General features: G+C 35.2%; 1 protein-coding gene across 5 annotated transcripts in view; it reads left to right on the top strand.

The window, feature by feature from the left end:
• Window positions 1–12,287, top strand: part of LOC115214515 (gamma-aminobutyric acid type B receptor subunit 2-like) — a 1,118,481-nt gene that overhangs the window by 849,755 nt on the left and 256,439 nt on the right. For all 5 annotated transcript variants that reach the window (XR_005000211.1, XM_036505132.1, XM_036505133.1 and 2 more), the window contains one exon: window positions 2,163–2,285. Coding sequence is in view for 4 of the 5 variants with exons in the window: in XM_036505132.1 (XP_036361025.1) it covers window positions 2,163–2,285 (123 nt within the window). In the remaining variant the exon portion in view is untranslated. The remainder of the gene's footprint in view (window positions 1–2,162; window positions 2,286–12,287) is intronic.

The following is a 12,287-nucleotide window of genomic DNA, read 5'->3' as shown; positions in this document are numbered from 1 at the left end:
TCTATGGTTAAACACTGCATATATATTTGTAAATGAAAATTGTTATAAATACTAGTTTCAAATGTTGGCACAATTCCAGTAATTTTGTGAGAGGAGGTAAGTCGATTACATCGACATCGAAAGGATAAAAGACAATGTTGACTTCGGCAGAATTTCAGTTCAGGACGTAAAGATGGACGAAATACTACTAAGCACTTTGCCTGGCATGTTAACGATTCTCTCAACTCGGCGCCTTAGAATTTTTATTATTGTTAGCTTGAAAGTTGGGCACAAGGGCAGCGCTATTGTGGAGGCATGTCGAGTATATGAGCCCCGGTTAAAAAAACTGGTACTTATTTCTCTGAAAGGATGAACAGCGAAGTCATCCGCGGCAGCATTTGAACTAAGTACCGGAAACGGAAGAGTTGCTGCTATTTTTCTTGACACAGTAACGATTCTGTCAGCACGCTGCTTCAGAAATTGATATAAAATTTGTTGCACTTAGCAATATTTCTTTAATACTGAGTGTAGGGCCAAAACAAGAACTGCTGAAGTAGGTAACTTTTCCTCTCTTGAAATATAGGGAATAAATGAATAATGGAAGATTTCAGTCCAGACAACAGTAACTTCTTTAATAAAATTTCTTGTATTTTCTTTTTTCTTTTTGATACTATTCGGGTAATCATTTTAGCAGTATATATAAAGTTGTGTCGTGAAGTGGTGAAATTTGCAGCCATTCTTAAATGCTTTCCCAAGATGACATAGGGGACATATGCTTCATATTAAAGGTATCGGGATGATTACAAATGGTTCGACATACACCACATACACACACACATACAAAAACATATGAAATGTAAAATTGCTGCAGATATGTATAAATAGAAATGATTTAATCTTAAAGTGTTAAGTGAAATGATATATAAGCAAGATCAGAGGAGTATGGTGATAGAACACACTTCGATATTTAGAGCCATAATCTGTAACTGGATGACATGAGAAATATGTAAACCTTTTCGACTGATCAAGGATCAACACATTTTCTGCAAACTTTTGAGCAAGGCTCTCATTTGATGACAGTGCCACCGTGCATTAATCGTTTTCTTTTGGTGCTGCATGATAAGCGCCTTAATATACTATCAGATACAGAGTGTTATCTTGTTGTGTGTAGTACTCGTTTAGGATAGATTCTCCATTTTCATTGGATGGTAACAAATGACGTTTTCGTAGAAATGGCTATAGATAACTCATGTTTGCTGATTTATGATGAACCTACTCAGAAAATTTGACTGCAAGTTAGCATTTCGACGTCAGCAGAGGGCAGCACTTCGATTAAATCGAGGAGCGGTTAAATGATGAGGGACCAATCGATCTATCAAATTAGCAACATTTCCTATTTGATAAATGTGCTTTATATAAGTGTGACTAGTATTGAACTGTTTTGTAAATCGCACGCCGTTTGCTTTGGATTTTCCTCGTGTACGTTTATCATAACCAAATATTGACAGAAATTGGTCAAGAAGATCGTAAAGTTTCTACGAGAAAATTATTTCACGAATGAAATTGGCCAAAACATTTTGGGCATATGCGGAGATTAAAGCGTCATTTCGAGACACAGAACGAATATTTCTAGCCGTTTCTATAGCTGAAGGGCCACTTTTCGGTTTATACGTCTTACATTGTCTGATAAAGGTCTGACTTAAACTCATATTAAAAATTGCTAAGATCAATATAAATTTAACGACTATGGTATCAAGTAATCTGCAACAAAAGAAAGACGTTATAATGTAAAGTGTAAGTTTATTTAACCAAAGTATTGGAAAGGTACCTTCAAATTAATCCAAGCTAAGTTACAAGTCTGGAGACCCCCCCCCATGCACGAACATACTCTATACACATGTATTTACATATGTACACACACTCTCACACGAATACACACACACTTAGTAATTGGTGTAGTTGAAATATGCGTGGGTCTATGTAAGGCTGTATACATAAAAGAATTAAAGGTAATGCTATGCTACTTTGTAATAATCATCATCATCATCGTTGTTGTTGTTGTTGTTGTTATTATTATTATTATTATTATTATTATTATAGTTGTCGTTGCTGATATATATATATATATATATATATACATTCATATAAATACATTGTTATTTTTTCTCTTTAAAATCCACCAGGTTATAAAAGATTATAAATTGTTCCTGATCGTCGGAGTCCTGTTAGTTGTCGACGGTGTAATGTTAGGTACTTGGTGGGGCATGGATCCATTCCACATTGCAAGCAAAGAATTGTCACATTCGGTAAGTGTTTGCATTATTTCTCATGTTTCGGTATCTTTTATCTTTTGCATCTTGCAGTTAATAGACCGTGACCATGCTGGTGCATCGCCTTTATTAATATTTAGTCCGACGAATCGGTATCAGTGAGCTTTGTTTTTAAAAGCCTGGTATTTATTTTATCGAACACATTTCACCGAACTGCTACATTACGGGGACATAAAAAAATCAAGACCTTTTCTCAAGCGATGGTGGGGGAAAATTCACTGACAAAAAGACACAGAAACACGCACTCGCGTGCTTACACAAACACATGGATACACGTATATATACGAACGGGTTCTTTCATTTTCATTTTACCTCACAAGAATTGTTTTGCAATGATCGAAGTAAAGGATTCAGTAGTTTTATTTATCATTTAAAATTTGAAATCGACATGGAGATGGATAGATAGAAATATAGGAGATAGAGAGATAGATAGAGAGAGAGAGAGAGAATCAGACAGATAGACATATGGGTAGAGGGAAAGAGAGAGAGAAGGGGTATCCACTTTCCTATTCACCATTCATACCCTTAATTATTTTTCTTTACCATTGTGCTTGATCGCGTTAAAGGATGGTGACCTCTTAAAAAAACAGGAGTGGTTTGGTCATCACTGAAGGTCTTCCTGCTTTCTTTCTATCTCTCTTCTTGTTTTACTCCTTTTTTCTTTCCTTCTTTACTTTTTCCTTCTTTTTTCCTACTTTCTTCTTTTTTCTACTTTTCGAGCCATATTTAGAATATACCCCTTCCAGGCATTCATTTACAGAGGGAAATTTTTTATAAAGCGTAGTTCTGCATCAAAATACATTAGTATAATATTTGCAAATTAAGAATTAGAAAAATCAATCAGAATATATATATTGTAGAGATGAGCCACACTTGGAATAAAGAAATAAAATTCTCCTTTTTAACATCAAACATTCAATTTGAGGGAGGATACCTTGATGATGAAGATGATGTGTGTGTGTGCGTGTGCATGTGTGTGCGCTTGCGTACGCGTTGCATACTATGTGTATGCGTGCGTGTGGGTGTATGTGTGTTTGGGAATATGCCCATATTTATACGGTGTAACTTCGATCATGCCTCTTTCAATTCCATGATTTTGTGTTGGAGAACATTAGTATAACACTTACTGTCTCTGCTTTTCTTTCAAACATTCAACATTAAGTAAGCATCTGAAAATATGCGGTGATGGAAAGGTGGTCTCAGCATTATATATATATGTGTGTGTGTGTGTTGTGTGTGTGTTTGTCAGTGTGTGTGTGTGTGTGTTTGTCAGTGTGTGTGTGTGTCTGTGTGTGTATTCGTTTTATTTCATTTTCTGATTGATTTTTCAAATTGTTAATTTGCAAATATTACACTAATGTATTTTCATGCAGAACTATAATTTATCAAAAATCTTCCTCCGAAAGGGAATATTTGGAAGGGGTATATTCTAAATATAAATCAAAGAGGAGAAAAAGAAAGGAAGGAGGAAAAGGGAGGAAAAAGAAAACAAAAGAAGAAAGGGAAAATTGGAGATAGAAAGAAAGCAAATATACTTTCAGTGATGACCAAACCACTCCGGTTCTTTTGGGTTTTTTTTAGGTCACCATCCTTAAACCCATTCCAATACAATGGTAAAGGAAAAATAATTAAATAAACGGTGTATAGGAAGGTGGATATACCTTTTCCTCTATCCATTTGTTTGACTATATATCTATCTATCTACCTATTTATCTATCTATCTATCGATCTATCTGTCTATCGATCTATCTATCTATCAATCTATCTATCTATCTATCTATCTATATATCTATTTATCTATCTATATATCTATCTATCTATCTATCTATCTATCTATCAGTCTATCTACCAGCCTGTATTTCTATCTATCCATCTCCATTGCCTTGGAATTTCACCCAAGAAAACAAAAACAATGTTCTCAACAAACCCCTCAAAAAACATCCTTCATTCCCCCTCTCTCACATTTCCTGGCTTTCTCTTGATTCTTACCTTCCCTCCTCTTTCACTTCACTCTGTCCCTTTTCGTTTTTTGTTCGTCCCTCTCTAATTATTCTGTCCCTCTGTCTCTACCTCTCTTCTCTCTCCACGTGACCGATATTCGGCCAAGCCTAACCTTTCTTTCTTGGTTCAACTACCAACCGTGTAACATCTGTATTCCTCCCCATGACTGTCGTCTCTTATTTCCCTACTGTAAGGCTTCACTTCCACACGCGCCAGATTAATCTAATTCGTCCTTAGACGAATGGCACCTGTTATGTCCTGTTAATTGCATTTGTATTTGTGTACCATTTCTCCATTTTTTCTCCGTCCTTGATTTCGCATACACTCGCTGCTTTCTTCCAAGGAATCTAATGCCTTAGATTCCTTTTTGGGGGGGGGGGCTGGCCAGATTGGAGCAATCTCGCGTATAACCAGCCGAAATAACAAAGATAATCTGGAACTCGACTGAGGAAAGAAAACTTCGAATGACTCGTCCGTGTTTTTCTCGTCCGTCTTTTCTATCCTCTGGCTGGATGTTTTGCGTTCTTGTCCCAATTTTATATTCCTATATGTATATATATATATATATATAATATATATATATATATATATATATATATATATTGAGAAAAAATTCGTCAGAATTTTGGAAAACAATATTTTTGTTTCTTCATTATTATAGCGCTTCCTTTCCTCTCTTGAACTTTTGTGAATGTACAGTTTGTTCATTTACAGAAGAGAGATGTTTTGTGGGGTTTTGTTTAGAAGAGAACATTGTTTAATTTTTGAATAGGTTCCATGACAATGGAGATGGATAGAAAGAAATATAGGTATGCAGTTAGGCTCACAGATAAATAAATAGATAATCAGATAAATAAATATTCAGACAGATAGACAGATAGGTAGAGGGAGAGATGGAAGGGATATCTTCCTTCCTATTCATCATTTATTTAATTATTTAGTCCGTTACCATTGTATTCGAATGGGTTTAAGAATGGTGACCTATTCAAAAAAAAACAGGTGCGGTCAACACTGAAAGTTATTTTGCTTTCTTTCTCTCTTCCTCTTCTCTCCTTTTTCCCTTTCTTTCTTTTTCTCCTCTTTGAATTATATTTAGAATAAAAATGTACAGTCTCCCCTTCCAAACATTCAATTTTGGAGGGAAGTCTTGATGAAATGTAGTTCTGCATAAAAAAAAAACATTACGCTTCTGGCTGTTTCAGTCATTTCACTGTGGCCATGCTGGAGCACCGCCTTTAGTCGAGCAAATCGATCATAGGAGTTATTCTTTGTAAGCCTAGTACCCATTCTATCGGTCTCTTTTGCAGAACCGCTGAGTTCCGGGAACGCAAACAAACCACCATCGATTGTCAAGCGATGTTGGGGTGACAAACACAGACACACTAACATATACAAACACATACACATATATATACATATATACGACGGGCTTCTTTCAGCTTCCGTCTACTCACAAGACTTTGGTCGACCCTAGGCTATAGTAGAAGACACTTGAGCAAGGTGCCACGCAGTGTGACTGAAACCGGAACCATGCGGTTTATAAGCAAGCTACTTACCACACAGCCACTCCTGTGCCTATTAGTAGAATATTTGCAAATTAACAATTTAAAAAAATAAATCTAGGCGCAGGTGTGGCTGTGTGGTAAGTAGCTTGCTTACCAGCCATATGGTTCTGGGTTCAGTCCCACTGCCAAACATCACCAAGTAAGAAAATTCGCTATCAAAAGACATAGATTGAGAATTCCATCATAATACTTCCAGCGGACAAGAGAAATGCTAAAGTGGTGATGAGAAAGTCTGCCTCCTCGGAAAAATTGTCAAGTCTTATAAGTGATGGTGGCTATACTAATGTAAAGAAAGAGCCAACTCTGAGAACAAAGATAATGTTGGCACAGCTCTAGATGAAGAGCAGGGATAGCTTTACATCAATGAAGTACAGACAACTGACTCAACACTAAAATAAACTACCACATTCGTACGGTCTCCCTAAGATTCACAAGGATGGTATTCCATTAAGACCTTTAGCAGTTTGAGAAGCTTCACTTTTTCTAGGATCTTTCTCACTTTCCACCTTAGTTCACCTCCCTGAGCTCTTGGTATCTTTAAGGCTTTCTCTTCAATAGGGGCTATTATGTCCGAATATGGAATGGGCTGGATAGTTGTCACAATGTTGAGACCTTTGTTTAATACTGCTTCTTCAGAGTATTCTAGGTGTCGGCTGTGGAGGCGCAATGGCCCAGTGGTTAGGGCAGCAGACTCGCGGTCTTAGGATCGCGGTTTCGATTCCCAAAACGGGCGTTGTGAGTGTTTATTGAGCGAAAACACCTAAAAAGCTCCACGAGGCTCCAGCAGGGGAGGGTGGTGATCCCTGCTGTACTCTTTCACCACAACTTTCTCTCACTCTTACTTCCTGTTTCTGTTGTACCTGTATTTCAAGGAGCCGGCCTTGTCACTCTCTGTGTCACGCTGAATATCTCCGAGAACTACGTTAAGGGTGCACGTGTCTGTGGAGTGCTCAGCCACTTACACGTTAATTTCACGAGCAGGCTGTTCCGTTGATTCGGATCAACCGGAACCCTCATCGTCGTAACCGTCGGAGTGCTTCCATCCAGATGTCGGCTACTTACATTAATTACGACTTTCGCAGGTGGCTGACGGTCTTCAGTCTGCGCTCTGTGACCTTTGAGGTATATAAACTTCTTAATTTTATACGTACGACTTTTCTGCATCTTGTTGAATTCTCATTCTCTCATCATCTCTTGCTATTTCCATCCCTGTACGATGAAAATAGTAATATTATTATTATTATTATCGTTATTATTATTATCATTATTATTATTATTATTATTATTATTATTATTATTATTATTATTATTATTATTATTAATAATAATAATAATAATAATAATAATAATAATAATAATAATAATAATAATAATAATGAACGCGATTCTCTCTCAAAAAATTCGCAATTCTAACCAAAACCTGAAAATAATTGGTAAAATCCTCCTTGTACTTACGGATTTAATTTCAGCTAATGATGTCGATATCACAGATCACAACAATCTATACTATGCATCCACGAAAATCGTAACGATTCTCTGTGGTGAAAAGATTAGAGAACAACAACATTCTCACAAACAACCTTCTTGACAAGAACATTTTCAACACTAAATTCAGCAAATTAGGTCTCACATAGAATGTATGAAAAACCTTAAGTTTGAAAAGACTACGAAACCTACAAAAAACAGGAAATTAAAGACAGGAACATAATATGAAAAACATACCTGACATTCATGCCATCATCGAAACCATCAAGCAAAAGGTATGTTTTAAAGCTGCCCGCATCGCAAGATATGAAAGGCGCGTTAGATTCTTCAAGGGAAACATGTTCTAAAATAACCCGAAAATTGTTTACTGGAAGAGAGGAAAAACACCAGTTACAGTAAGGACTGTCCCACCAAAAAACGAAGTGCAGGAATTTTGGAATAAAATTTTGGAGAAGAAAAAACACACAAGGAAAACGCCCCATGGATTGATAGAATATGTACAGACTTAGACCCCTTAGTGGAGCAAAATGGAAGGGTACCAAGGTTGAAGATATAAGATATATAAGATATAAGAGCAGAACAACACAACATAGCATGGTATGTAAAATCAATTCCACAGAACCGCTTTATTAGAAGTAAAAGTCCACGCTTGTGTAGGATGAAAGATTGCAAAGATAAAGCACTGTGCATGCAATTGAAAACGAATGAAAATGAAAATAGATGGGTAAAGAAAAGGATGCATGGACAATTTCATAGGAATGTTGAAGATAAGACAGACAGCGACAAAAAAGATGTCTGTCGACAATAAAAAGTGATTTTAAAACGGGAAACGGAGGCTCTAATCTATGCTGCTCAGGAGCAAGCACTAAGCACCAATTACATAAAATACAGAATAGAGAAAAACAGAAAGAATTTGTGGACAAAATGGTGACACCGTATTGCATATTACCAGCCAATGTACGCCATTAGCCCTGAAGGAATATAAGAGACGCCACGATAATATAGCAAAGCACGTCAAGTGGACACTTTGCAACAAGTATGGACTTGACAGAGATAACAATTGATACGACCATAAACTCGAAGACATCATCGAAAATGATAATGCAAAGATACTGTGGGGCCTTATGATTGAGTGCGACCATGAGATGGAGACTAGGAAGCCAGACGTAATCTTTATTGAGAAAGAAAGCAAACTATGCCGGATCGTAGACATAGCATGCCCAGCTGACAACAAGTAAGAGAGAAATGTCGGATAGATATGACAGGTTGGCTTGGGAGGTTAAGCAGTTATGGTCGATGAAAAGGTGGTAATAGTAACAATAATTGTTGGAGCTCTGGGAACAGGGAGTAGAAATCTTGAGAAGTACATGGAACAAATATGGGCTACAATAAGGGTGAAGCACTTGCAGAAAACAGCACGAACCGCACAAATACACCGGATGGTTCTCAAAATATAACGGCGTTACCTCCTTAGTTCAGTGGTAATGAACATCTGACACCGTAGTATATTTCCAGTCATAGAAGCTGTGCAAAGGTTACAGCATCATCATCAACAACAACAACAACAATAATAAGAAGAAGAAGAAAAACAACAACAACAACAGCAACAATTTCAATATAATTAAACATATATGTCTATGGACGGGACATTCGAAGCCCTCAGTCATCAGTCAAGAACCAGATCATCTTAGCAATTTCGGCTGATTAATCTTGAGATTGCTCCGATATGGGCAGCCCGCCAAGGGAAATCTAAGCCAAGCGCATTAGATCCCCTGGAAGAAAGCTTCGAATGTATACAACACGAGGACGGAAAACGAACGAAGTACACGAACAAAAATACAGAATACGTGACACCAATAAGAATACAAAAACGTAAAAACAATAACGGTAAAAATAAAAAAAATAAACAACAAAACAAAACCAGGACGTAGGACAAGGGTCTTTCGACAGGACGAGTTGAGTATGGGGCTGGCTTATGAAGTTGTGCCTAATGGCCGCAGGGAGACGAACAAATACATATATATATGCATGTGTGTATATATAAAATTGTTCAACTCCTCTACGTATTGTACCGCATGATATTAAATTTCATGGTTTTTAAGATTAATATTACGTATACGATGTCTTAACATTGAATGAAATTACATGTCTTGAAATACAAAACAACCGTAGACAGATAAATTACATTAAAGTAATATGTCAGGGAGATGAATTGTGAAAACTTATGTGTATGGAGACATTTTTTAAACTTTATAATATTTGAATGAATATGCTTAATAGAATATTGTTATGAGAAAGTAATTCAATCATGATTTTTATGGTTTACTATAGAAATTTAAATTTCTTAAACTAATTTTATATATGTAAACTTGCAATGTATGTATGCATGCATATATATTTTCGAAGGGAATAAAAAATAAAAATGTTTACCTTGTTATTTTTTACGGTTATACCGAGGTTTCAGATTATTTAAGCAAATAAAATAAATTTGTTAGGCCAATCCTCATCAATAACCGTGCTTCAACAGTCAACATATAATTTAGAGATAAATAACACATGTTCCATCATTATATGTTATAACTTTTCAAAATTCACCGCGCAAGCGCAGTTTCAGTCGCCAGTGGAAGGAGAAATGCCGAATCGGCCTTCGAAAAGCTGAAATCATATACGTAAAATTATATAGGGTGGGGAATATTTAGAAACTATACTAAGTCAATAGACAACATATTCTCAATATGAAGTAGTGTACATTTAAACACAAGAGAAAACTACCTTTAATAGGTAATATGCTACACGCTAGAAGAAGCTGTCAAAGTCACCAAAACCACATTTAAAATCAATTTTCGAAGGGAATGGAAAACAGAAACATATATATATATATATATATATATATATATATATATTATATATATATATAAGAGTGATAAAGTAGAAGAACTGGCATTCTTTGCTGCAATATTTTAAGTAAAATGTTTCATATTTTTACGTTACTAGAATAGCTTGTCCTATATTTTCCAGCTTTAAAAAGCTTAAGAATTTTACTTTTCACGCTCGCAATTTACCATCTAATAAATATATATATATATAATATATATATATATATATATATATATATAATATATTATATATATATATATATATATATATAATATATATATATATATATATATACATATATATATATATATTATATATATATATATATTTATTAGAGACAAAACCACTATTAGGCAAATCAAACAATGAAAGACTTAAGCCAATACATATGATTAATTTATATTATTTAAATATGTAACAATTATTAAAAAATATAATTAATATCCACTACGATCGTTTCCTGCCTGCTGTCTTTAAATTTTTGAGTCGCAGTTATTCATCATGTGGTTTCAAACTTTTTCTTGGCGAGTTTTAAACAATATATATATATATATATACTACAAGCTTCTTTCATTCTCCGGCTAACAAATCCAATTCGAAGGCTGTGATATACCAGAACCAATAGTAGAAGATGTATGCTTTTGGGACTAAAGTTAGAATCATATGGTTTAATACGAAACAGTTTGCCACACATTCACGGCTGATTATAAAGTTAGAATCACAGAGTTTCTAAAGTAAAAAGAAAACTGCCGCTTAATTTATGTCTTGGCATTTAGGTTGCGATGGGTTAATTTTCAGTATATGAAATATCTGCAATATATTCAGAACTCCTTTTAAAATTTCGTAATGAAATGCTTTCGGACAGTAATAAGTGCACCCAATTATTCACTACAAATATCTATTTACTATGTACTCCATCGCTTTCTATTACGTTAACATTGACGTGGGTCATTTAATTATTGTGCGTGCTAAATAGTTAAATTTCTTTCATTATTAGGAGATAATGATATCTTGGTGCACTAAGAGAATACATAAATAGCTCGCGGAATTACAATTTCATACATTATTCCGTAATTTCATTTCTTCTTCTCTTGAATTATCATTATTACTATAATTATTAAGGCGTCAAGCTGGCAGAAACGTTAGCACGACAGGCGAAATGCGTAGCCGTGGATGTGACTCGGAGAGAAGGAATTGGAGAGGGAAGTTGCTCCTTGGGTTTCAGGGAAACCTTTGACAGTAGGATTCCTCGATTATCCCTATAAACCTTCCTTTATCAGGAGGGCCATATGTCTATCATCCTCCTCGCCATTTTCTTTTAACCGTTGTATACTACGCATTTCCCTTCTAATGTGGTTATAGACATTTCTTGAAGCACCCATAAAGAAGTCCTGGTATATAAACAGATCGTTCAGCGTTCATAATAAACTTCATACATAAAATATAATAAAGTGTAACATATTTATAAATATACAGATACTCCTTCGGGGTAACTGGAAACAAACACGGAGTATATTACCTTCTAACGTACCATTTTGTTTGTTCACGAAACTCCTCACATAGCTGAAATAATTAAGTCTGTAGGAATTCTGCTAGTAGTTTGGTTTGGTAAATATAATACTTCGTGGAGCACTGCACTTCGACATCTACTTCTTTTTGGAATATTTACTTGTTGAAGTGCAGTTTTAAAAATGGGTTTCCGTTGATACATATCTTCATCGAATTAATTTTTTTCATTCTTCTTCTTCTTCTTCTTCTTCTTCTTCTTCTTCTTCTTCTTCTTCTTCTTCTCTTATTCTTCTTCTTCTCGTCTTCTTCTTCTTCTTCTCTTTTTTATTCTTCTTCTTCTCTTCTTCTTTTCTTCTTTCTTCTTCTTCTTCTTTCTTGCCTTTATTCCCCCTTTCCTTCTCATTCGGTTTGTCATTTTTTTCTGTTAATGTCTTAATATTAATTCTGGTTTGTATATCAGGATATGCATTTTGTTTCCTTTTTAAGTTTATTCTACAGCATGGTATATAGGATAGGTTTTCATAATTATGTCACTTTTTTC

This window comes from Octopus sinensis, linkage group LG7, assembly GCF_006345805.1.
Source record: "Octopus sinensis linkage group LG7, ASM634580v1, whole genome shotgun sequence".
Taxonomy (NCBI): domain Eukaryota; kingdom Metazoa; phylum Mollusca; class Cephalopoda; order Octopoda; family Octopodidae; genus Octopus; species Octopus sinensis.
The sequence above is the reverse complement of the archived record's forward strand: the minus strand, read 5'-3'. Positions and strand labels throughout refer to the sequence as shown.